The 25,847-nt window shown below is 58.7% G+C and overlaps 1 protein-coding gene across 2 annotated transcripts in view; it reads left to right on the plus strand.

Annotated features, from left to right (window-relative positions):
• The first annotated feature begins 14,611 nt into the window (after positions 1-14,611).
• The window catches only part of RASGRF1 (Ras protein specific guanine nucleotide releasing factor 1), a 42,187-nt gene continuing 30,951 nt past the window's right edge, over positions 14,612-25,847 (plus strand). Inside the window, exons 1-3 of one of the 2 annotated variants that reach the window (XM_053272395.1) lie at positions 14,612-15,309; positions 23,201-23,307; positions 25,570-25,717. In XM_053272395.1, the coding sequence (XP_053128370.1) occupies positions 15,046-15,309; positions 23,201-23,307; positions 25,570-25,717 (519 nt within the window). In that variant the 5' untranslated portion in view covers positions 14,612-15,045. Of the gene's footprint in view, positions 15,310-19,470; positions 19,571-23,200; positions 23,308-25,569; positions 25,718-25,847 lie in introns of those variants that run through there. The other variant, XM_053272396.1, reaches the window with a different exon arrangement.

A 25,847-nucleotide genomic window follows, 5' to 3' on the forward strand; every position in this document is an offset into this window, starting at 1 on the left:
CCAGGCAGGGGGCCTGCCGTTCAGCTATGGCCCATCCTCAGCAGCAGCAGCAGCAGCAGGCTCTGAGTGTGGCCAAGCTGGGCAGGCCCAGCAGCTGCCTCGGGAGCTGGTGTCTTGCCTGCTGCTGGAGCTGACCCCAGGAATGCCACCCAGTGACCGCTCCCCGACTTTTGTCCAAAGGAGTCTGCAGCTATCCGGGGATGCACAAAGCAGGGGAAAGCGGCCACACCATGCCCCGTGTGTCCCAGGGCAGGGTCCCTGGCATGCCATGCTCACGTGCACGCCTCTCTCCTGCTGCCCCCCCCACCCCGGGCATGTCTGTCCTTCCTGGATTGTGCACACACACAGACAGATGCAGCCCCCTCCCTGGCTTGGAAGGCAAGTGGGCCGGGGAGCCCCTCACTCTGAGAGCCCTGCCTACCAGTGCCCTGGAGAAGGGAGAAGCCCACCCCAGGCTGTGCGTGTGGCAGGAGACTGCGAGAAGCAGAAGCAGAGGAGGGGCGGGGCGGGGAGGGGGCCCTGGAGGCAGCAGGCGCGTGCCGAGGGCTTACCAGTTCTCCTCTGGCTGTTCCCCGGCAGCGGCGGCAGCAGCTCTGGCGCTCCGGCCACTCCACAGCCCCCCATCATGGCTGGGTCCTCCCTGCCGCTGCCTGCTGCAGCACAGCCTCTCTCCTTCCTGGGAGCTCCCCCAGCGTGGTGGCTGAGCTGGGGGATCCCTGCCTGCCTGCCTGCCTGCCTGCATTCGGGTGAGTGAGATGACAGCAGTGTGGGCTTTTCTCTTCCTGGGAGTTCTGCTCAGGGGTGTCCCAGGAAGGCTGCTGACTGAGGCGCCCAGACAGGCTGCTCCCCCATCGCAGGAGCTCAGCCGCCTTCCCGGGGGGCCAAGACTTCGTCTCCAGCCTCACGCTCACCGTGACCTTCTGCAGTGGCAGGAAGCGGAGCCCTCCCAATCCCCGTGTGCATGCTAAGGACCGGCCGGAGGGGATGCTGCCCAGCCATTTGCAGCTCAGGCTGGTGCACAGATGTGAAGACGCAGGTGGCTCTTGGCCTCTTTCCGCCAGGCCGAAGAAGGCCAGCCCACTGTCTGGAAGCCCTCTGGCTTCCTGGGGTCCAGCTCCAGACCGGAAGGGGCCAGTCTGTCTGCCAAGGGGTGCAGCCTCCTTCAGACCAAGGAAGCAGCTTTGGGGGTCCGGGGGAGGGAGCCTCACCTGGAGCCATTTCGTGCTTGGCTTGAAACCTCCCCCCGAATTTTGGCATTCCAGGTTTGTTACAGTCAGTCAGGGTGAGAGCCTGGAGGCAGAGGTGATGGGGATGCTGCAGGGGACGCGTCCAGCGCGCAGTCCCTTTCAGACCCAGCACCCCAATGGCCGGGGAGGGGGCAGGCCTTTGCCGCCTGCTGCCTGTGGGCTTCCCAGAGGCATCGGGTGGGGAACGGGTGCCGGACTAGAGAGGCCTTCTGGGGCCTGCTGGGCCAGGCGGGCTCCCTTCTGCTGTTCCCAGCTCAGGGAAGGCCGAGGTCACCGCTGGTCCTGCTGCTGCTCGGGCGGGCTCTTCCTCCTCCCTCTGTAAGCCACCCAAGGAGGGAGAGAGCAGAGCTCTCCTTCCTGCAGGCCAGCAAAGGCACCCGGCAGCAGCAACACGCAGGATGGGGTGAGCCTGCTGTGCCCCAAGGGGCCCGTGAAGAAGCCGCCGCCACCGCCGCCACCCTTGCCAGCCATGCCAGGACACGCCTCTCAGCGCCCCTGAGGGTGCCAAAGGATGGGGTGAGCCCTGGCCTCAGGCAGGGGCCCTTCATTGCAGCAAGGGATGGTGGGAGTTGAAGTCCAGCGGCAGCTGCAGGGCCTCCAGCCGGCCGCTCTTGGGCTGAAGTCTGGACGGTGTTCACTGGTGAAAAGGCCACTCTGGCTGCCCGAGCCGCCCAGGGTGGCAAAGGGACCCCTCCGCCAGTGGTAGTGGGTGGGTGGGGAGCTAAGTGGACTCCCCACAGGCCACCACTTCACTCTGGCAAAGAATAAAGGTGGGGCCAGCAAGCCTTGCATGGTGGTGCTCTGCTGCTGCCCCAGCCTCTGGGTGTGTGCAACCATTTGGCTGAAGTTAAGCAGGTCCAGGTCTGGTCCATGCCTGGGAAAATCCAGGGATGCCGCCTTGCCTTCCACCGCCCCCGTGTCAATGAGAGCTGCGTTGCCTGCAGGCTGGCCATTCACCAGGTAGAGCTGCACGGTTAGGCACACAGCTCTACCTGATGAGTGGTCAGCCTGCGGGCAACGTGACTCTAGCGGAGTGGGATGGGGGAGAGAGGAGCAAATGGAGCTCTGGGAAGCAGAGGCAGCTGTGCCTCCTTTGGCATTCTCCCCAGCTCCTTAGGAAGAGCTGCTTCTGAGGAGATGTAATAAAAAATATGAAAAGGGCTAAGGGGAGGAGACTCTGACCCTGGAATCCCTCCAGTCCCGGGTGGTGGTGGGGGGGCACTGCTGAATATGAATACAGCAAATATTGTGGCTCAGGTAGGCATTGGCCCACAACAGTGCCGTGGTCCACCTCTGGAGTCTGAAGAGGTGGCCCCCAGCAGCTCTGCCCCTTCGGCCTGCATCGCCAGGTGGGCAGATGCTCTGCTTTCCCTCTTGAGGCGAAGGACTTGTCAGCGTCTTCTGTTGCATTTATTTTTGGCTCATAGGCTGCCAGGAGGTTTTTGAACTCAGCCATTCCTGAAATGTGACATCAAAACAGCTATTTCAAGCCTCTGCCAGGATGCAAGAGGGGACACACAGCACTTATTTTTAGCAGCAGCATCGCTGTGGAGCCCTGGCTTCTCCGCAGAAGCTGTTTGGCCTCTTTGTGCCCAAGCAGGACCCAAAGAAGAGCCTGGAGGCTGCAGAGGGGGCCAGCGGGGGAGAGCAGTGGGGAGGGGGGCTCCTGCCCCTCAGCCTCCCGGGCATGGCGCACCCTGCCCCGCTGCCCCATCCACCCCAAAGGAGGGATTCTGCTGCTCCCACCTTCCTTGGGCACCCTGTCCCATGACCAGGGTGGGGAGGGCTCTCTCTCTCTCTCTCTCCGGCTGCAGTCATGGATTACTGGGGTCTCCCCCCCCCGATCAGGACCCAGCCCGGGTACCCGGCTCCCCTTTGAGGTGTTCCTTGGGATGCTCCCCCTTGGCAGCTGGGGCAGGGACTTGGGGGTGGCAGCAGCCCACGAGCTCCCTGGGGAAGCCTGGCTGGTGCTGCTGCGTCCCCTGCCTTTCCGAGGAGGGTTTTCTTCCCCAGCCCGCCTTTGAGTCTCCTCCTGTGTTAATTTGGCTTCCTTCCCCGCTCTGCACTTGGGGCTTTCAGTACAGCAGGGACATTTGCTTGGGGGGGCGGGCAGGTCTCCAACCCTAAGGCTGCCCTGAGAGTTCCCACTGAGCCAGGAGGAGCCGGTGGTTTCCCAGGCATCGATGGACAAGCAGCATGGATGATGTTCCAGAGCTGGCCGGAGGTCAGGGCTGAGAGTCCCTCCCAGGGAGGCTATGCCCAAAGGGCCAGATCCGAGGCCAGAGGACCAGGGGGTGGGACAGAGGAGGAGTGGGCTGGGGGGAGGATAAGGGGAGCAGGACGTAAGGAAACCAATAAAGGACAGCAGCCTCTAGGGCTTGGCGGGTGACAGCCAAACCTGCTGCTGCTGCTGCTGCTGCGGCACCAGGCCCTGAGCCAGCTGGGGGTGGGGGGTGAGCTGGGGCTTGAGGGACCACTTGCCAGCTCCTCACTGCCCTGCGCCCATCTTCCTCTCCCCGTCCCTCTCCGCTCTGGGCCTGGCTTGGCTCTTCCCTGGGGTTGCCATATTCAAACTTCCCAAATCTGGGTGGCCTAATTTGCATATTATGTTAATTTGCATTTTTAAAATTTATGTGACAGATTTCTATACTTCCCCCTCCTTCTCTGCCCTCCCATGATATCGGATCCAGAGTAAAATCTGGGCAATCCGGGCGTTTGAAATCTGTGTACATCTGGGTGGGACTTAGCAGCCGGGTGCAGGAGCCAAAATCCGGAGGCTGCCCTAAATTCCGGGGGCCCTGGCAACCCCTCTTTCCCCTCTGTTGACTCCCTTGAGCACTGGGGGGACCAGCGAGCTCCTCCTGGGGAGACCCCTTCCCCTGCTTGCCGCCTCTCCTCCTCCCAGGAGGCTCCGGCTGCTCCCTCCTAAGGAGGACTGGCCTTGCTTGCTGCCACCCCTGATCCTTGCAAGGGGCTGCGGACCCATTAATGCCAGCAGAGAGCGGAAGGCAGAGGACTCCAAGGAGGGAGCCTTTTGCATTCCGCACTGCTCCAGTTCCAGTGGCCGAGCGGCACTTCCGACTAATGCCTCCATTAGCCCCGGTGCCAATGGAAAGCCAGGCCGTCCCTTCCAGGAGCCTGCTGAGGGCTCATCAGTGGCTTGGAGTGGAAAGGCCCGGCTTGCAGCAGCCGAGCATCATCTAATTTCCTCCCAACCTGATGCAGACGTTTCCTTGGCCGGCCCATCATTAGTCAGAATTCAGGGGCTGAAGGCCTCCTGCATGTGCCCAAGTGATAATGAGGTATTTCCACGATGAATCACCAGCTCAATCGACACAAAAGCTGATGCTTCTGTTATGAAATCTGAAGGCCTGACTCTGGCGAGGAGCTTTGGGAAGCAGCCACTCCGCTAATCCGCCCAGACACTGGAATGCAAGCAGAAAAGATGATGAGCTCGTCATTGGAGGGCTGACATATTGATGTGGCACTTGGACCCGCCTGGGGGGCTTCCCAGGAGCCGCTCCTGACTGGCTCTGACAGATGGCTGAGCATCACCTTCACCACCACCATCCTCCTCCTCCTCCTCCTGGCTTATGCTTCTTTTCAGCCATGTGCCAAAGCGGCTTGTGGAGGCAGCTCGGGGGGGGGGGGGCGCAAGAAGCAGGGCCTGGGGGCGAGGAGGGGCCAGGGGGGCTCCCCTGCTCTCAGCTCCTGGGAGGAAGGGCGGCACCCATGACCGCCCCCCCGGCGTGATGTCTGAATAGGGCTTTAGTCGTGACTAATGAAGTCTGCAACGCGCAACCCCCCCCTGCCCCCCCCGGGCTGCCCCTTCAATATCAGCTGTCCATCCTGGGCTGTCAACCAGCGGTGGGGTGACTCCTCTCTAGTCACCATCCTCCCAGGAGGGTGGCATGTCGTCTTTCATGTTCCAGCCGGCTGTGGGCATTCGGCTGGCCTCTTTTCTTCTGGGTTACTTTCAAAGGGACTTTAATGACCAGCTCTTTGAGTGCAGGGAAGCATCAGCTTTCTTCAGCTCACTCCCAGCATTGGCAGCATGGCTGGGGGGGGGCACCCGCTTGTTCACCGATCACCGATCAAGCCCTCTGTGGGCAGCTGCTGCCCCCCCCCCACCGTGAGGCCCCTGACTCCACATCTGACAGCATCTCTCTTGCTAGGGTGCGGCTGGAAAGCAAGGCTGTGGCTGCCACCCCCACCCAAGTTCAGGGCCTCACCCTCCACCCCAGGAAAGTGTGAGGCCGAAAAGGTGCCTCGATGCCCCCTGCTGGCTCCAAGGGAGAATGCTGTGCTCCAGGCTCCCCATTACAGGGGCCACTGAAGGATGCTCCCCCTTCAAATGGTGTCTTTGGGGTGAGGGGGAAAGGGGAGGAGAGGAGGCAGCCTGAGGCCACCCTGCTAGGAGAGGGCTTCTTGCCGTAGGACAGAGGTGCTGGAGGTGGTCCCAGCAAAGCTCTGCTGGCCGCCAAGCTGCACAAAGAAGCATAGGAGCCCCTCCCAGAGATATGCTCCGACGACTTCCAGGGAGGTGTGTACTTTATCTTTTCTTTTTCTCAGGATCTATATTCTGCCTTTTGGCCCCCACAGGGACCCCCACGGCACTCACACTCACTCAAATGCAAAATAAAAATAAAGCAGACTCATTACAATGCACTCAAGAACAGAATTAAAATAAAAGGCCAAGAAGCAATCAGGAAAAAACACAGGGGAGGGCAATCAAACCAGTGGGAACATGTGTCAACACACAAATGTCTTGAGAAGCCAAAGGAAGCACAACAAGGAGGGGGTCAGATGGGCCTCAAGGGGCAGGGAGTTCCACAGTCCTGCACTGCAACAGAAAAGGCCCTTTCATGTTGCTCTCTCTCAGATGAACCCCCAGATGAACCTCAGATGAACTGTGGGGGGATATGAAGGAGGGCCTCAAGTGAATGAAGTGGAATGGCATGTTCACATGGAGACAGTCTCTTAAATATCCTGGTCCCAAGTGGTGAAGGGCTTAATGGTCATCATCAGCACCTTGAATTCATCCTGGAAACAAACTGGTAGCCATAGAGGTGGGATGGAAAGAGAGCCACACCTTTTCCAGGTCTGCAAAATCTTTTTGAGATGCGATGACCAGAACTGTGCGTAATATTCCAAATGAGGCTGCACCATAGATTTGTATAAGGGCATTATGATATCAACAGTTTCATTTTCAATCCCTTTAATGATCCTGGAGTGTCCAGTCTCCCCTCCCTCTAAAGAGTTAACAGAAAGTAAACCCTTGTCTTGACTGACAGCCTACAGCATGCCAGGTGGGTGGGACCTAGAGAACTGTTGCTGGGAATTCTGGGAAGAAGAAAGTAAGTTCTCTGCTGGAGGAGTGCAGGGGAATATGCAGCAATTGAGTTTTGCTGCAGTAGGATGACTGTAGATCCTTGGGAGACAGGATTGCAGGAGGCTTGATCCTTATCAGGAGTTTGGTGAGTTCAAGGGAAAAGGAAGCCAAGGCTACTGGCTTTGGAAGTTTAGGGCAGGAGAAAGTGTGTTAATCAGATTTTGCGTTAGAAACTTAAATTTCTTTGTGTGTGTGCTTTGCATTTTCCTAAATATCTGTTCTTTGAAACTAAGATTTTTAAAGAGTGCTGCCCTTGCATGCATTCGGGGTGCTTTTGGAGTATTATTGTAACCAAACTAAGTATTTTGAAGTGTATCTAAAAGTTAAAAGCCTCAGATGGAACTAGTCTGTAGTAATTGAATAAAAGTTTTTTTTCTTTACACCTTTCAAGCCTCCAAGGGTGGATATTGACCCAGGAGTAGGAGGTCATTTCTCTGCTGCAAAATGTGTCTCAATGAGAGCTTGGCCAAATTAACAGTTAACTCCACATGCAGGCAGAATGCCTGGCAGAACAATTGATTTTATTCTTGCCTATTAGCAAGGGGGAGCAGATCTTTGTATTTGCCTAATACCCAGGTACAGAGGGACCTTGGACTATAGCACTCAGTCAAATGGTCCAGTTCTCTACAAGTCTCAGAGTGCTTGGTGGCAGCAGGAATCTACCAAAAGATTCTGGGTTTTACCAGAATCTTTTTCTTAGCTTTCTGGGTTTTGAAAGTTAAGGATTTTTAATATTAACTGACCTGAGTCAGGAAAGGGAATTTCCCACTACCCACAATTTGTTATAGATCCTTAGCATGAAATTTGCCCCTTTCACAGCTGCTGTACACTGAGTCAACATTTTCAGGGAGCGGTCCACCACATCCCCAAGATCCTTCTCCTGGTCATTCTCCAAATGGGCCTCAAAGCCAGGCCAAAGAGCACTCCAGAATCCCTCCCCCATCCCAGACATGGCCCATGACAGGCCAAACTTTTCAGGTGCTTTTGCCCCTGCTGCCCCTGGTGGGTGAAGTCATGAGGAAAGCTGCGCCTGTTGAATTTCTGTCTTGTATGCAGCCATCAAAAGCACAGAAGCCTGAAGAAGAAACAGTGTGTCAGCTTCACCTGCCCCCCGACCCCGACCACATGTCTCCTGCAGCTCACAATGGGCTATCACTTGTGGGTCCCCTTGCGGGCGACACCCCTGGCTGTGCAGTGCACCTGGCTCCCGCTTGCTCTCAAAAGAGCCTCTTTCTTCTCCCACCAGCAGGAGCCTCCCCCTTCACCTGCCTTTGCCTTTCAGCACTGCTGGGATGTTCTGAAAAGAGTTGCCTGCATGACTGAGAGCTCAGCAAGGCCCTTATCTGGGGAGCCTTTTTCTTCTTGCACATTAATAATGCTGGTGCTGCTGCTGGTGATGGCAGGAAAAGGTGTGGCTCTTCTCAAACATAAAGGCCACATTTGCATGTAACATGAAACCACTGTTAAATGGGGCAGAGGATTGAATGTGTGAATGTCTGGATGTGCACAACCCTGGCTTCACAACAAAAGCAACCTGCGGTTTGCCTCTCCAAACTCCAAATTTTAACCTTTGGTTTGTAGTGACCTGAGGTTTTTTGGTGGCAGTGTTATGTCCAAACGCAGATGCCACCATAAATATGGTTCCGTGCAGTTTCTGGAACCGTAATTTTAGAGAGGGTGGCCCAGACCCACCCTGGATTGTGCCCGCTCTGTGCCTGGGGTGCTTTTCACTGGCCACCTCTCCAAGCACTCCCCCCCACCTCCAATCTGATAAAGCAGTTGCCTGGCAACAGAGATGCTGACACGTCTCATCCCAAGCTTCCAAGCCTGTCAAACGGGAGAGTCACGGGGGGGGGGCTGCCCTCTTCCCACTCTGTCCTCTGTTCCCCCCTCCTGGCAGTCAGAAGAGAAAGGGGACAGGATGTGCTTAGCTCTCCAAAAATGAAGCGACCAAGAGGTATGTTCACAAGCACATGCCGTCGCGGTGGCAACATAAACAGGGCAACCCCATGAGATCGCTGGGATGGGAACATATGGCAAGGCAGAGATACCTGCGGTCGGGTTTAAAGGGCAGACCCAACCAGGGGATTCTTGAGTGGCTTGGGTCTATTTTTTTCAGAGTGCTGTTGGGGAAGGGGGCCCCAGCACCTTCCCCGTCCCCTGCCGGGAATGAGTGTGGTTCCTAGGCTTACTCACGAGAAGGGCCAGGTAGCAGGATCAGCATTGCCTCCAGTGAGAAGAGCAATTCTACCAGTGTGGTGACAATGGATGGGGGTGTCGGCCGGGCAGAAGAATTAATAGCGTGTGACGACATCCCTTCTCCCACGGACCGCTCTCTCCCGAGAGTGTCAGGCCAGGGAGACACACATGCAGGCCACAGAGCGGATGCTGCCCAGGCCGGCTGCTCGATACAAGGAAGCTGTGGGGACAGGTACCCCGGCCACACCTCTCCTTGTCTTGGCGACTGCTGTGAAGAAGCAGTCCAAGCAGGCCCTCTGTGCCTGTGCCTGTGCTGCCACATGTGGGGGCCCCCTGTCCTGTCTCCCACGACATGCACCCTTCCCCAGCTGGCTTGGCTCCTGGCAGGCCCCTTGGGCAGAGGGGACCCTGCTATGGCCCGACTCCCAGCGCAGTGGCTGTGGTGCTCACCAGCCCCCAAGGGGTCCCCCCCCAGTGCCTCCCCCAGCCTGATTCCCCAACTGGGTGGCTGGAAGCCTTCCTTCCTTCCTTTATTTATTTTTACATTTATATCCTGCTCTTCCTCCAAGGAGCCCAGAGCGGTGTACTACATACTTGAGTTTCTCTTTCACAACAACCCTGTGAAGTAGGTGAGGCTGAGAGAGAAGTGACTGGCCCAGAGTCACCCAGCTAGTTTCATGGCTGAAGGGGGATTTGAACTCGGGTCTCCCCGGTCCTAGTCCAGCACTCTAACCACTACACCACGCTGGCTCTCTCCTTGCCCTCCCACCACACCTGGAAACCCCACCACCACCACTTGGACAACTGAGGCAGAGCAGCTGACGCAGCCTGGCAGGCCTTTCTTGCGGGGTGTGTGTGTGTGTGTGCGCGCTTGGCCGGGCCCCTTCTCTGCAGCGAGAGGGTGATGCTGGCATAAATTACCACCTTGTCATCCCAAGTGCTGAGACTCCCGGAGAATAGCTTAGCAGTTCAAAGGGCCTGCTGGAATAACTTTGCACAGATTCCTCGCAGGTCTTCTGTGATCCATTTCAGTCCTGTCAGCAGCGAGTGGGCTGCTATTTCTGGCTCCCACAGCTCCCACTCCCCAGAAGCAAGGAAGAGGGGCACAGCAGCCAGCCAGCCAGCCAGGCCCCTTGCCCCTCTTAGCTGGGCTCCAAGCACCACCCCAGGCGCCCAGGGAGCCCCCCACTTTTTGCCTCCCCTTCAGTTTGACAGCCCTGAGACAGAGCCAGGACCGGAGGCCCTTTGCCCCTCGGCTGCAGACTCAGGCTGGCCCAGTGCAGCATCCACACGGGGCGGGGGGCGGGGGGGGGAGCAGCCGCCGGCTTCAGCCTTTGTGGTGGCCAAGCTGCCAGCCCAGCTCCCAGGGTCCAGAGCTTCTTTGGCCAGGTTGGCTGGGGGAAAGACTCCCCAATAGCCCCACGGGAAGCCACTGAATGCATCATGCATGACCTTTTTTCCGACTAGGAAACAATCTCAGTGTAGGAGGGAAGCGTGGGCGCTGCGATCCCTGGCCCCCACCCTGTACAAAGGGTCACTATCTTTCTCGTACGGCCGTTTGTTTATTTTTATGTATTTAACACATTTGTATACTGCCCCAAACTTACGTCTCTGGGTGGCTGACGGCCTCTTGCAGTGGGGCAGTTGAGGGGGCAGCAGAACAGTCAAGTCCGCATTCCTTGGTCTATGGCAGGGGTCAGCGACCTTGGCTCTCCAGCTGTTGTTCAACTACAACTCCCATCATTCCTGACTGTGGCTGGGAATGATGGGAATTGTAGTTCAACAGCTGGAGAACCAAGGTTGCCTGGCCTATAGGCCACAGGAGGCGCCACATTGTGCCTGGAGAAACAACCACTGTGTTCTCTTCTTGGAGGCCTCGGTCTTCCTGCCTCCCCCCAAATCGCGGAGCTGGTATCTTTGCTGGCTGAGAAGCGTATCAGCTGGTTTCAAATGTCTGCTGGGTACCCACAGTCCAGAATGAAAAATGCCCAGCTTTGCCAAATGGTTGGTTTCAGAATCATAGACCTCCAGCACTTAATTATACTTTCTCAGCTGTAGAAACTCGTGGGACTTTGTTGATTAAAACAGAGGAAGCTGCCAAAAGTCAGACCCTTGGTCCATCTAGCTCAGTATTGTCTACACAGACTGGCAGCAGCATCTCCAAGGTGGCAGGCAGGAGTCCCCCTCAGCCCTATCTTGGAACCTTCTGCATGCAAGCAGGCAGGTGCTCCTCCCAGAGTGGCCCCATCCCCTCAGGGGAATATCTTACAGGGCTCACACATGGAGTCTCCCATTCAAATGCAACCAAAAATGTCTAAAAAGTCAGTCCAGTTCAGCAAACTACCCAGCAGTTTTAATCACTGCCAAGCACCCCGTGTAGCTTGATGCAAAACAGGAATTAATTCCTTCCTATTATCTTGGGCTGGGAAAAGCCAGACAGGCGGCTGTGCTGTCAGGATCCCAAAGTCTCCATTCTTAGCTTCTGACAACAATTCAGCCCAAAGCAGGTGTTGAGCCCCTGACCAGCTACAATCCCTCTCTTTGGGAGAGAGCAGTCCTGCTGCTGCTGCCCACCTCCTGAAAGGCACTCTTCTCTTGTGGGTTGAGGTCACCACTGTCGTGGTTCTCCTGGAATCTCGCCGAAGGCCAGACAGAAGCATCTGTGAGATGGATGAGGAACGACCTCCTGTTTAGACTGGATTGTACTGGCCGGTATCAGTCTGCCACCCTTTGGAGTGGAACTGGGAAGGAAGGCCGTGGGAACCCCTGCTAACTTGGCAAAGAGACACCTTTTAACGTGGTGATTCTCTTTTATTTAGGGAGGGTAACTGGCTCTATCCACCCCCCACACAGTGTCTTATGTTTCTTTTTAGAATGTGAGTGCTTTGGAGACAGGGATCCATCTTATTTATTTGTTATTTCTCTGTGTAAACTACCCTGAGCCATTTTTGGAAGGGTGGTATAGAAATCGAATAAATAAATTCTTTCTTTCTTTCTTTCTTTCTTTCTTTCTTTCTTTCTTTCTTTCTTTCTTTCTTAAAAGAGGCTGTCATATCATAGAGCTGGTCATGACAGGAACATTAGAATCCTGAAGTCACCGTATCGTGGGCACCACCAGAAGTTCGTCTGATGTTGCCTTTCTTTCTGTGAGGGCGTGTGTGTGTGTGTGGCAGCAGCAGCAGCCAGTCTCTGGTCCTCCATGCCTCGGCCCTTCATCAAGTCAGGCAAGTGGTGGTGCTGTGGGGCAAGGGTGCCCTCTCGGCAGCAATGCTGGGCTGCCCCAGGCCCCATAGCCTCAATGTGGTCAGCTGACTCAACCACCCAACGAGGAGGCATTCAGCCTGATCAAACCCTGCCTCCAAGCCCGTCCTTAGCCAGCCTGCCTGTGACAGTGACTGAGTTGCTTCTGGCCGCACCTCCTCCGTGGCCTTGGCCTGCTTGGAGAGCTGCAGCTTCCTGGCTCTGAGCCTTTCCCTCTGCTTGGGCTGGACCCCCAGCCGTGGCCCAGCCTTGGCCACATCTTCCAGACTGCGTCCACTGCAGCCTGTCCTGGAGCTCAGACAGGACTGGAGAGGCGCTCTGTGTGTCCCCCACCCCACGGGGGGGGGGGTTTTGGAGTGCTGATGGGTCTGCATCTAGGCCTCCCGCTGGAGCTCTCTGGACACTGACCCACGGGCTGCATGGTCCTCCCAGCCTGCGGCTAAAAGCAGGAGGTTCTTCCGGATGCTGCCATCCGTGCCCTTCCTCGCTCCCAGACAATTCCTAGATGTTACCATAGTGATTCATGACCTAATTAAAGTCTTCAGAGCATTACCCACTTTCTTTTCTTAGTCAAAACACAACTAATTGACATCATTTCCCTGACATTCTTCAAGCCTATTTAAAGAAGGCAGGATCTGGGTCAGAGAGGGGAGAGTGGGAAGCCTGCAGGGAGCTGGTCTCTCTGGCTGTCTTCGAGAGCTCTCAGGCCAGGCCCAGGCAGTCGGCCAGGCCCTCTCCTCTCCCCACGGCTCACCTTTGCCATTGTGCCGCTCCTGGCGGCTTCTGGACCTCAAGACACACACATGCCAAGAAGGGGAGGGGGGGGCTTAGGTGCTGGGGGACGATTTCTGCCACGACCCCAAAGCAGCAGCAAGAGAGCCAGCATCCTCCTGCCCCAGCTGGCCCCTTTTCTTCTGGGCAGTGGTCCCCCCTCTCCCCAGCATTGATTGCTTCCCAAATTGCACGCAGCACTACAGTGTCAGGGGAACACAGGAAACTGGGCACAGGTTCAGAAGCCGGAGCCATCTCTTCTTCACGGAACAGAAACACTGACCGCTTCTGACAGCATCTTTCTCTGGTTTGGAATGATGGAGGAGAGCTTGCTAGTGATACAGAATCCATCTTTCAGCATAAGTGTTCACAGCAAGCATTTGTATGTATAGGCTCAGATTGACGTTGCCAAGTTCCACCTTTGGGTGGGTTGGAGGGTGAGCAGAGCCGTAACCCCCCCCCATTTATATTTGGTAAGAACCAGGGTGAGATCCTGCGCAGAAGTGAATGAGGGAGCTCAAGCAGGAAGGAAGACGCTCTCCTTGCCAAATGCTTACGGGTTATGTAGTCCAGAGTGGAGCATTTCCTGGGTGAGGGGCAGAAATGTGACACGCCTGTTCCAGAAAGGCAAGGAATCCACCCCCACTCCGCTGCACACAAAAGCAGGGCAGAAAGGGGAGGGGTCCCCTTGCAAAGGGATTGCCACACAAAGGCCTGAACAACTGCCACTCGAACAACAGCTGGGTCCACCCAGATTGGTGGCAGCAGGGAACTGTCTGGGCACCTTCCCAAAGGTGGTGGTGGTCCGTCCTCTTCCTGAGGAATGGCTGCCATCCAGCGGAGCCTGGTCTGTGTGTGAGCAGGTCTGCTGGACTGCCTGCTGAGGACCCTTAAGGCTCTGTCGGAAGGAGAAGAAGCGGTGCCGCCCAGGCGGGCCACACAAGGCTTGGGGGGAGCCCTTGACTGAGGGCCAAGGGAGTGCGCTGCGTGTATCTCTGACTGGGGGTGTGTGTGTGCGCCCCGGAGGTGCTGTGGTCCGGGGCCTATGCAATGCTAGTATCGTCACGGTCACTCTGCGCAGTGCTGCACTGCGTGGCTCCCGCCCGCCGGGGAGCGAAGAGCGGCGCTTCCCGGGGGGGGGGCAGAGGGGCTGGGCTTGGAGCCCAGGGAGGCCCTCCTTCCCTCGCCAGCTGGCGACCTGGGTGGGTGGGGGACCTGCCGGCCGGGCGCCCCTGGAGCTCCCTCCCCAGCAAATGCGCTCCCGCTCCGGCGCAAGAGGGGAGCGGGCCCAGCGCCTCCCAGAGAGGGAGCCTCCTTTCCCGAGCGAAGCGCTTCTGCCCCACCCCGGCTCTCGGGACCAGCCGCTGCCGCAGCATCTTAATCCCGCGGCACCTGCGGGCTCCCGGGCCCAGAGGGGCTCTGGCTGGTGGTGGGGCCAGGCAGCTGGCCACGGGGAGCGGGGGGAGCGCCGGGCAAGGAGGCGGCGGCGGCGGAGGCAGCCCCCGCACGCTGCGTCTTCTTCGTGGCCCGGCCTCTGCGGCCCGATTCCTGCCCCTCGGGAGCCCTCCTGGCCTGGGGTGGAAGAGCCCCGCGCCGCCCTCGGGCCGAGCCGAAGCTCCAGCGCCCCGAGCCCAGCGGGAGGCGTGTGCGGCGCGGGGCGGGGGGAGACGGGGGGGGGCTGCTTGGGCAGGAGCTGGCACGACGCCAGCGCGACTGCTCGCGGGAGGCTGCTCCGCCCGCCCAGCGAGGGGCCCTGCGCTGTCCGAGGTGCTGATTCGGGGCTCTGGGCGCCGCGCGCCGCTGTCCGCGGTGCTGCTGGTCACCTGACTCTCGGTTGAGGCGGCCGCGGAGGAGCTGGAGGCGGCGGCGGCGGCGGCGGCGATGAGGAGGAGGCGCTGCTGCTGCTGCTGCTGCTGCTGCGGGCGCCCGGGCGGAGGAGCGCGGCTTGAGCGGCGGCAGCGGCGGCTGCAGCGGGCATGAGCCAGGCGGGCCGGCGCGCCTGGGGGACCCTGCCGGGAGCGCGGGAGCAGGGCAGGATGCGGCGGCGGCTGCTGCAGCAGCGGCGGCGAAGGCCACTCTGGCTGTGAGCTCGGCAGCGGCGTCGCGGGCCAGCCCGCCCGCCCGCCCGGCGGCACCACGAGCAGCAGCAGCAGCAGCAGCCGGAGCAGCTCCACCATGCAGAAGGGGATGCGGCTGAACGACGGGCACGCCGTCTACCTGGGGCTGCTGGCCAAGAAGGACGGCGCTCGGCGCGGCTACCTGAGCAAGCGGAGCTCCGACAACACCAAATGGCACCCCAAGTGGTTCGCGCTGCTCCAGAACATGCTCTTCTACTTCGAGAGCGACTCCAGCTCCAGGCCCGCCGGCCTCTACCTGCTGGAGGGCTGCGTCTGCGACCGGGCGCCCTCGCCCAAGCCCAAAGACCCCCTCGAGAAGCAGGTGAGTGCCTGGGAGGGGGCGCGGGGGCGGGGGCGCTGCCTAGCGGGGAGGGGGCTTGGGGCTCGTGGGGGGGGGAGAGCTCTGCCTAGCGGAGGGGGGGGACTCCTCCTGGTTCTGCGCCTTCTTGGGCCGCTATGCGGAGGGCGGCTGGCTGGAGGTTCCGACGTGCGTGTCCCGCTGAACGGGAGGCTGCGATGCTGCTGCGCGCGCCAGCTCTGCAGCAAGGCTGGCCCCAGCCGCGTCGCCTTCTCCCCCACCCGGCTCAGGGAGCTCAGCGGACCCCACCAGCCTTCCGGCGCTGCAGTGCCTGCAGCAGGTCCTGTCTTGGGCTCCACAAGGGCGAGCCTGGGATTCTCTGCTCACCCCCCACCCCATCAACCCGCTCTACCCTCGAGGACCAGCCCGCTCCGGCCAGGCAATTAATTAAAGTTAAGTTGGGCAGGAGAACATGTTTTGCTACATTAGGGGTAACCAGCCGTATTAATTAGGCAGCAAGTTGAAACTCAAGGGCGCCCCTGCTGGAGCAAGGGAGGAAGTGGGCCTTCTGCAGCAGTCCCCAACCCCGCCCCGCCCGCCCCGCGCACTCCCTCCCGCCTTAATTCTCTTGACCGGCAGGCTCCGGAGAGCTCCCCGGTCTTGGCTGGTAAGAAGCCCCACGGAGGCTGTGGGGAAAGGAGGACCTGCTAGCCCGAGGACGAGGTCCCAGGTGTGAGTGTTTGCATCATCCCCTTCTGGGCCTGGGATCAGGCCGATCCAGCAAAGTCCTGAGCATGGCCGGCCCTGGGTCCTGGGCGGAGCTGCAGCTGCCGAAGGGTTGAGCGGGAGACCCAGAGCCTCTCACAGGCAACCCCCAGCCCTGGGCCCCTGGTAGCTGCCCCAGAGCACTCCTCCTCCGTGCAGGCCTTGAGTGGCTGGTCTGGCCTGCTTCAGTAAGACCCTGGCAGGACATCTCAGGCCAAGGCCCTCCCCGGGAGCCAGCCTGCCCGTGCCCAACCAACTCCTGGGCAAGGAGGCGAGGGTCCGCTGAGGCCCCTCACAGGCCTCCTAGCGTGGGCAGGTGACCCAGCTCCACTCACCCGCTGAAGCAGCAAGCGCGAGAACCTCGTTCTGCAGGTATTGGGGGGGGGGCGTGATCTTGGACAGACACAAGGGTGAGCTTTTGGGGAAAGACGGGGCTCTCTGCTGACATTTCAACAGCTGGGGGGCCCTGTTAACTTTAGGACACATTAATAACTGGAAGTTGCTACCTAGAGAAGTTGCACTGCTGGTGTGACCTTATCCCACCCCTAACCCCCATCCCCACTGTTGGCAGGTCTATAGTCAGCCTTCCTGCTGGATGGTGGTGGTGGGGGTCCCTAAGTAGGCTTGGAGAGGCAACATTGCCCCTCATCCCCCCTTCCTCTGTGTGTGTGTGTGTGTGTGTGTGTGTGTGTGTGTGTGTGTTGGTATGGCTCTTTTAAGCTCATGGGGAGCAATGGAGGGGTCATAGGAACACTGGAAGCTGCCATATACTGAGTCAGACCATAGGTTCATCTGGCTCAGTATGGTCTACACAGACTGGCAGCGGCTTCTCCCAGGTTGCAGGCAGGAGTCTCTCTCAGCCCTATCTTGGAGATGTTTTCAGGGAGGGAACCTGGAACCTTCTGCTCTTCCCAGAGAGACCCTCCTTATTATCCCCTGAGGGGAAGATCTTCCAGTGCTCACACTTCTACTCTCCCATTCATATGCAACCAGGGTGGACCCTGCTTAGCTAGGAGGAGAAGTCATGCTTGCTACCATAAGACCAGCTCTCCTCTCCTCTGTTTTCAGAGTCTTCTTTTGGCCCCACCCAACTGTTTGAGGCCTGGGTGTCTTTAGAGAGGAGAGCTGGTCTGAGCTAAGCAGGGTCCACCCTGGCTGCATATGAATGGGAGACTTGATGTGTGAGCAGCACTGTCAGAGATTCCCCCACTCAGGGGATGATGAGGCCGCTCGGGGAAGAGCATCTGGGTTCCAAGGGAGGTCTGGTCCTGAGCTGTGCCTGGATGGGAACCTGCTCCCTGGGGGAGGCTGCTCTGACCGGAGGAGCCAGTGATGGGTACAGGCAGGCATGACAGAAGCGGCTCCTGATAGCGGCTTGCTCTGCCACAGACAGAGCCCGGCTGTTATGGGCACGTTACCAAGCCTGTTGGACCCTCAAGAGATCATGTCGGCAAGCGGGGAGTTCTTTCCCCATGGCATATGTTGCTGGGACCTGTCCTTGGAAGGCCGAGGTGAAGGCGCGGAGGCTCTTTCAGGCTTTAGAGACGGCCATGGCTACTTCTTGCCTCCATACACTGGTCAAATGATGCTCCCGCCCACTGCTGGCCCACCGAAGGCAGTGTGCCGCCCCTCCAGCCATGGCAAGACACGAGGGGTCCTTGCAGTGATTTCCTTCACTGCACCAGCCTCCCAAGTCAAGGCACTTCCCCTCTGGGATGGCCTTGGTGGCTGGAGTGCCCAGACCAGCCGTGGCCTTGACTGAGATGCCAGGTTGGCCCTCGTGGTCTTGTGATCTGGTCTTGTGGCAGCAAGCATGACCTGGCCCCTTAGCTAAGCAGGGTCCGCCCTGGTGGCATGAGACTCCATGTGTGAGCACTGGAAGTGATTCCCCTCAGGGGATAATAAGGGGGTCTCTCTGGGAAGAGCAGAAGGTTCCAAGTTCCCTCCCTGGCAGCATCTCCAAGAGGAGGCTGAGAGATTCCTGCCTGCAATCTTGCAGAAGCTGCTGCCAGTCTGTGAAGACAATACTAAGCTAGATGGACCAAGGGTCTGACTCCGTATCTGGCAGCTTCCTATGCTCCTAAGGGCACTTCACCTGGGATGAGCTTGCTTGGGAGCCTGACCTTCAGCCACAATTAAATGAGCCCCCCCCCCCAACGGGGCCTGAGCTGTTGATTGTGGGCTATTGTCACAGAACCAGGCTGGCCTCGGAACCGGAAGAGGACCTGGGGGCCTTACTCGTGTCAAAAGACAAATAACCTTTTTGTTTTTGCCTGGCGAATACAGCTGAATTGGGGAGTTTTTGCCTGAGGAATATGCGTGAATCCCCTCCCCCTCTGCCAACAAGGAGCCTGCTGCAGACTGAAGGCCTCTGACATTAAATTAGCACATTTCATTTCCTAGCCTGTACATCAAGCAGACAAAATTGCTTTCCTTTCCTAGCTGCAGCCTTTGGAGTAAGAAAAATCCCCCTCCCCACCTTGACCTGAACTGGGGAGATTTCCACGGTGGTGATGTTCTAATTTGCTGCCGACAGGCCTTATGATCAAGGGAGCCTCTTCCCACCACCCCTCCACCCCCTGAGCACACACACACATCATCTGGGGGCCTCCAGGGAGGGGCTGGAGCGCCCCCCCCCGGGCTCACCTGTCATGCTCATCTTTGCAGCAGTGGGCTGCGGCCAGAAGACACACCTGCTCTCTCTCTCACACCTGGTCCTGTGGACACCCCGAGCAGGAGGAAGGCCACATGCTGCCTGATAGGAAGGGAGGGGCCCATATCCCAGCTCCCCCCTCCCCACCACCTTGTGCCATTCTCATCATGGTTCCTAGATAATTAAACAGACTCACCAATTAATTGTCTCGCTTTTCACCAACAGGTGAATTAATCAGTTAAATATTAACAGATGCACATCTTGAAAACCCTCATGGAACCAAAGCGGCCTCCTCCCAAGATAACTTAGCATCGAACAAGGAAAGGCACTTTACCCCGCGTTTCATCCGTCAAGAAGATGGAACAGGCCCAATTACAGGACCCCATCTAAACAGCTCGAACAAAAAGTGCAGGTTCGAAACCGGCAAGTCCTGCAGGACACCTTTGCCTGTAGAAGGCCTCCGGTTCAGCCGCTGGCAGCAGCATCTCCATGTAGTCCTGAGATGGAGACCCCTGCCTGACACTCTGGAGAGCCCCTGCCAGTCAGAGCAGACCGTACTGAGCCCGATGGACCAAGAGTCTGGCTCAGTAGGAGGCAACCTATGTTTGGGGGAAGGACCGCAGCTCAGCGGAAGAGGGCCCCCCCCCCCACTTGGCCTGCAGAAGGTCCCCGGCCCAATCCCTGGCAGCATCTCCGGGCAGGGCCGGGAAAGACCCTTCTCTGTCTGGAGAGCCACTGCCAGTCAGAGTAGTTGATACTGAGCCAGTCAGAACAAGGTCTGACTCAGTAGAAGGCAGCTTCCTATCCAGATGCAAAGAGGTTTATTGTTGTCTGTGGCTTTGGTTGCTTTTCTGCTTCAGTTGTACAGTACGTGGTTCTCCATGAAATGCAACATACCTGTTCATTTTGGCTGTAGAGGGCAGCAGAGGAGCAGTGGGGTTTGGGGGCTGGAGGGAGGGCCCTAGGTTCACTTGCGGCAGGAGAGGGAGGTGGGCCGTGTGTGTGTGTGTGTGTGTGTGTGTGTGTGTGTGTGTGTGTGTGTGTGTGAGCCACAAGGCTCCTATGGACTGGCACTGGTGGTCTGTGGGGCAGCAGCATGCAGAGCTGAGGGATCCGTCTTCTAGCCCCACAGATGCCTGGGGTTCACCTGATGATGACCTGCCTTTGAAGGAGATGGTGCTCACAAGGGAGTAGCTGTCTTGGCCAAGCTTCACCTGAGCAGCAGCAGATGCCCACCCCCAACACACACACACACACACACCTCACGCCAGTTTGGTATCGTGTGAAAAGGTGCTGCCTTGTCTCTTCCTTCAGCGTCTAGGGTCTTTGGGTATCCTAAAAATAAACAATGATTATGCACTTTCTGACCAGAAGAAAGCAGGTGGGGAGGGCCACTAGACCCTTCAGGCAGAATTTGGCCCGGTGGATGTCTCCTTGGAAGGAGGAGGGGAATCGCTCCTCTTGGAATCATATTCTGAAATCAGCGAGGAGAAGGAGGAGGGCTATCTTTAGACGAGAAAAGCCCCGCTCGCTCAGCCTCGCTGGGAAGGCGTGGAGGTTGCTGTGGAAGTTGTACATAGCAAAACGCCCTTGAAGCAGCATCATGGTGCGGGGGGGGGGGGCAGTGATCAGGAGCATCCCAAGGCTGAAGGACAGAGCCAGGCAAGAGACTGGGATGGAGAACCGAGCAAGGGCGGTGGTGGCGGTGGCAGCAGCAGCAGCAGCAGCGAGGCGTAGGGCACCTCCTGCCACTCTCCATGTCTCACTGGGGGGGCACCGCAGGGGTCTATGCCTCTTGCATCTGGTGCTCAGCATGAGAGGAGGAAGGGCAGGAGGGAGAGGCGGCAGCTTAACCCTCCCCTCCCGTTCACAATTGCCCTCTCCAAGTGGCATCTCTCCCTGTGTGGGGAGAAAAGGCCCTGGGAGCTGCTGGGCTCTTCTTCTTGGGAAAGCAGATTAGGGAAGACAACTCTAAGGCCTCAGCCCAGCCCAGAGAAGAGTTGTGGGTTCCAGGGCTGCGGGGGTCTGGTTGCTGTGTGAGGTGGAAATCCGCCCGAGGTGAAGGGTGTGGGCTGGTGGTGTTCAGGTGCTGGAGCAGGCAGGCAAGGAGGGGAGGGCGGGCGGGAGGGTGGGGGGGGGGAGGTGGGCAGCACAAGGAGAGCCTGGCAGGACTGGATTGGCCCGTGAGGTCATCTGACAAGGTTCAGGCCAACCGCAGCCTCCTCGGGGGCACCTTGACCCACAGAGGAGCTCAGTTTGGTCGGGCTGGCCAAGGAAGCAGAGCACTCAGCACTGGTGCTGCTGCTGGGGGCCATCGGCTGAGGGGTCCTGCTCCGAGAGACACCCCCCCACAGGAGTACCTTATAACAAAGGGCAGGAAGGGAAGGGGCTAAGCTGCCCCCCTCCCACTGCTCAAGCGGCTATGGGGAAAGAGCTGGGGACCTCACACATACACACACACACACACCCTGTCCCAAGAGCTGCCGCCATGTCCCAAAGGCGAGGGAAAGGCAGGACTCTTCTTCCAGCCCGGCACCCCAGGCGGGGGAGTCAGCCCCATGAGGGGTGCACCTCAAGGACCGCCTGGGGGGTGGGATGAGCCTGGCAGTGCAAGTCGAGTGGGCTGATGACAGGCAGGTGCCCAGTGACGGGGGCGGAGGGTCCTCAGCATCCTTGGGCAGAGGCGGCAGCCACGCGTGCCCCACACCGTGCCACAATGGCCACCCCACTCCCCCCCCCCGCCCAGGGGGACTCAAGTCTCACTCTCTCTCGGTGCTGCTGCTGCTACTGCAAGTGAAGCACGGAGGACACGGAGGGTCAGCCTTGCTGAGAGTGAGCAGCAGCTGCAGGGGGGGACGAAGGGGTCTCATGGGCAGGAGGCCCCTCTGCCCCCCCCCCCTGCTTTGCTGAGCTCTGCCCAGCCCCCTCTGGCCCTGGCTGATGTTGGAGCAGCAGCAGCCGCCGCCGCAGCAACAACGACTGTTTCTATGCCGCTTTCCAACACAAGGTTCCAAAGCGGTTTACCTAGAGAAATAACACATCCAGGAGATAAGTTTCTTTGGGAGCGGAGGCTCCTGGGCTGGTCGTTCTGAGGGGCACCCACCACCCGCCGGAGGTCCTGCTCTGCACAAGCCCCCCCCCCCGCCAGCTCTGGCTTCCTGGAAACGATGGTGGGGCAGAGAGTGGGAGCCAGAGGCGGGCGGGAGCAGCGCTTCCTGGTTTGTTTCCCCAGCCACTCGGCGCAGCAGTCTCTGGCCTCAAAGACCATCACTTGTTTCCTAGGAGACTGCAGGGAAGGAGAGCCAGCCAGCCAGCCAGCGAGAACGGCAAGAAGCCTCTTGTGCCGGGGAGAAGCCTCCCTGATTAAAATTAACACAAATGCAGTCAATGCCACGGGGAGCTAAAAATAGCCCGTGCTGAGCCTCATCCTGCTCCTGTCCATGGCAGGCGGGCAGCCGCGGTGCATCCATCCAGGGCGGCAGCAGCAGCAGCAGTGGCAGCCTGGATTCCAGGGGCCTCCTCTGGGGCAGGGAGGGAGGCAGGCAGGTGGCACGCTGCTTCTCTGGGCGGGGGGATCCTGGCCCCTCGCATGCTCCCACACAAAGGCCTCGGGTCCTCCCTGTGCCAGTGAATCGCAAAGCAGCCATTGCTGCAGAACCTTCCTCTCCAGAGCAGGCCCCCTGCCCTCGCTGCCCCCCCCCTGCCAGCCTGTGCAAGTCCAGGGAGGAAGTGGGGCTGCTGCAGGTGAGCCCCCAGGGGAAAGAGGGGCCCCCACTGTGTGGCTGCAGGGGCTGAGGGGCTGGTGGTCTCACCCTGGGCTGCAGGGGGTGCCCCCGGCATTTGGAGACTGAGGTGCGAGGAGGAGTCTGGCCTGAAGAGGCAAGTGCCCACTCAGCAGGCTCCAAGGGCCAAGCAGAGGCAGCAGCAGCCTCAGGGCCAAGGGCCAAGTTCCAGAGATGACAGGGGAGGGGAGGGGAGGGGAGGCTGCTGCTCCTGGCAGCAAGTGGCGTGGCTGAGCTCTGAGGCCAAGGGCGGCTGGCTTAGGTGCAAGGGGACTGGCCTGCGGGGGTCAGCAGGCAACTGCTCAAGACTGGCTGGCAGCTCTGCACAGTTGGGTCAGCAAGGGAGGCAGAATGCTGCTGGCCCAGAGTCCCGACTTCTGGATGCCCTGGGCTGAGACGCTGCCTGAGCGACTGGCAGTAGCAGGACCCAGGTACTTGTGCCTTATCTCCTGGGCCACCTCGTGAGGCTGGGGGAAGGGGGGCTAACCTTCTGCTCTTCAGCGCCACCACTGCCCATGGCCAGAGGGAGGTATTGCAGCTTCCAGCTCAGCAGGGGTTGGGGGATGCCTTCCAGGTGCTTTCCTTGGAGAGGAACCGCGTCACCTTTGAACCACTTGGGGGGTTTCTGTGCTTCTGATATAAACGCCAGCAGTGCTTGTCTGAGGTGCTCGGTCAGGCAACTCAGCAGTAACGTATCCTTGCTTCGTGTTCACAGCATTACTTTACTGTAAACTTCAACCATGAAAACCAGAAGACCCTGGAGCTGAGGACGGAGGACGCAAAGGATTGTGACGAATGGGTGGCAGCCATTAGCCACGCAAGGTAATGCCTTCTGGCAAGCTCTCCCCCCAGTCCCTGGGAAAGGGGATCCTGGGTCTCGTTCAGAAGCCCATCTCGGGGGTGGGGGCAGGGCAGTGGGGGCAACTGGGGGCAGCAGGAGGCCTTGGCAGGCCAGGGAGCTGTCCAGTGGGCTCAGGTGCTGAAAGCGGAGAGGCCGCAGCCAGGGGGCTGAGCTGCTGGAGTGGGGTCTGCTGCCCTGCCAGAGGGGCGCCCCTCCCTCACCAGGCTCTGGCCTTGGCCCTGAGCAAGGAGGGGCTGGTGGCTTTGTGGAGGATCCGGGCGACACCTCTGCCTGGATCTTGCCTCCTGCCCTTGCATCGCGCCCCTGGGGTGCTGCCAGTCACTGCTGCCAGGGAGGAGGATTCATCCTTGACATTTGCGTGGCAGTCTCTTTTTTCAAATGTCACTTTCATTTTCCTGGAAATGCTGCCTTATCAAGAATTAGATCAGAGGGCATTCTCTCCCCTTCCCCACAAGACTAGCCAATGAAATCTGGTGGCCTGGCTCCTTGGAGACTCTGCGATATGCATCCTCTGGCAAATACGATAAGAACTCCCCCCTCATTTAACGAGTCTCAATTTGCTTCCTCACACAAGTCAACATCAGCCTTAAAGCAACTTGGCCCTTTCTGATCGCTTTGTCTTTCAGTGTCAGGTGAGACACACTGAGCCCCATTAAAACCTGTGAACTCAAGCTGGCCTAGTCGGACTTCAGCTGGCTTCCCCCTCAGTGGTGGTTGTCTGGAGGGAATTAAGCCGACAAGCCGAGAGAAGCCGGGGAATTCTCCCACTGGCTTGGCGAGATCCTGCGTTTCATCTCTGTAACAGTCAGCAGAGATTCCACAGAATCTCCCACGGATTGCTGTGGCTTCGTACCATCGATCCACATGACTCCCAGACCGGGACGTGGAAACTGGAGAGGGTATCACAGCTGGTCACACAGAGCAGCAACCAGCTGATGCTCCACCATGCAGCCCGATCAGTTGTGGTCCCCTTTCGGTGCTACCAATGGATGTGGCTCCCAGGCAGAGCTGGGGGCTTCAGGGGCGCAGCCGAAATGCAGCATGGTGGGGGCAGATGGCCCTGGGGGGAGCCGCCGGCTGGGCAACCACTCTCATTTTGCTCTGGGGGGGCAGGCGTGTGTGACATTATTTGCATAGGAGTGAGAGAAAAGGCATGCAGAGAACGTCCCCCCACTGCTCCGTCCTTGCAGTTCTTCTGCAGCAAAGACATGGAGAGAGGAGAAGGCAGGGGCGGGGGTCTTCATGGCTTGTCCTGGGGCCCACGCCAGTGCCCCTGATGAGCGACCAGTGGGCACACAGTGCGTGACCAGCTGTGACATGGATTGGATTTGCCCTGTGCCCAAGGCCAGTTGTGTTGGGATTTGGCCTCTAAACGTGCAGAATGTGGCCCAGTCTGTGCATCAGAGGTGCAGCTTTGAGGGGCTGGATGTGGCGAGATCGGCCATGTTCAGATGGGCCCTGCTCACTGCATGGTGCTGCTGGACCCATCTCTCGGTCTCTCTCAGCCTGACCCTACAAAGCTACAGTCAGGGACACCGAGGAATTGTCCAGTACTGTGTGTGACAGATGATTGGAAATGTGGCTGAAACTCTGCCTATCCAAACATTAGTTTCTGAAGTAGCAAATTCCATGCTGAACAAAAGCAATGGCATTCTGCTGAATCAGCCCCTTGGTGCCCATGATCTTGGGAGGGTCTTCCCCAGTTCTGCTGCCCGAAGTCCTTTTCACTAGCCCTTCCCTTCCCTGACTATGGACTATGAAATACAAGGTTTCAAAACTGGCATTAAGAGTGGCATTATTGTCACTGGTATGATTTGCCTTGCAGCAAATAATGATCCTGCAGGTGAGAGAGAATGCGGAGACCTTTGAGACACTCTGGCTGGGGGGCATGTGCTTCCCAGGACCAGAGCTGCACAGTGCCTTTTCTGCACTGTGGCTGCAGCAGCTGTCTCTTGATGGCCTGGCTGGGCCTCTCCACCACAGACGTTTCAAAACACCTTGGCAGTAGGTGCTACCAGAGAGACATCTGTGGCAGTGACTGCAAGCCAGAGGCCTGATCTCCCGCACAGATGGGCATGTGCATGTATGTTCCTGGCAAAGGCAAAGTGCCGTGGGGGGCTGCCCCATTGCACGGGCGGGGGGCTGTCAAGAGCCTAGAGCAGGCAGGCAAGGGAGGAGTCGGGGAGGGCCTGTCTTCATGGCTGTGTCTCCTCCGTCCCCAGTTACAGGACTCTGGCCACAGAGCACGAGGCCTTGATGCAGAAGTACCTCCATTTACTTCAGATTGTGGAAACGGAGAAAACGGTTGCTAAGCAACTTCGGCAACAAATTGAGGATGGAGAAATAGAGACGGAGCGCCTGAAATCGGAGGTATGGAGGCCAGCCCACCAAACGTGCGGATTATTCACAGCGCAAAGGAACTGCGTGGTCGCTTATTCCAGGCCCCGCTCCGTTGTCCCGGCATCCACCTGGCCTCATGAGCAGCAGGGAGCAGCCGCGC

This window comes from Hemicordylus capensis, chromosome 10 (genome assembly GCF_027244095.1).
Source record: "Hemicordylus capensis ecotype Gifberg chromosome 10, rHemCap1.1.pri, whole genome shotgun sequence".
Taxonomy (NCBI): domain Eukaryota; kingdom Metazoa; phylum Chordata; class Lepidosauria; order Squamata; family Cordylidae; genus Hemicordylus; species Hemicordylus capensis.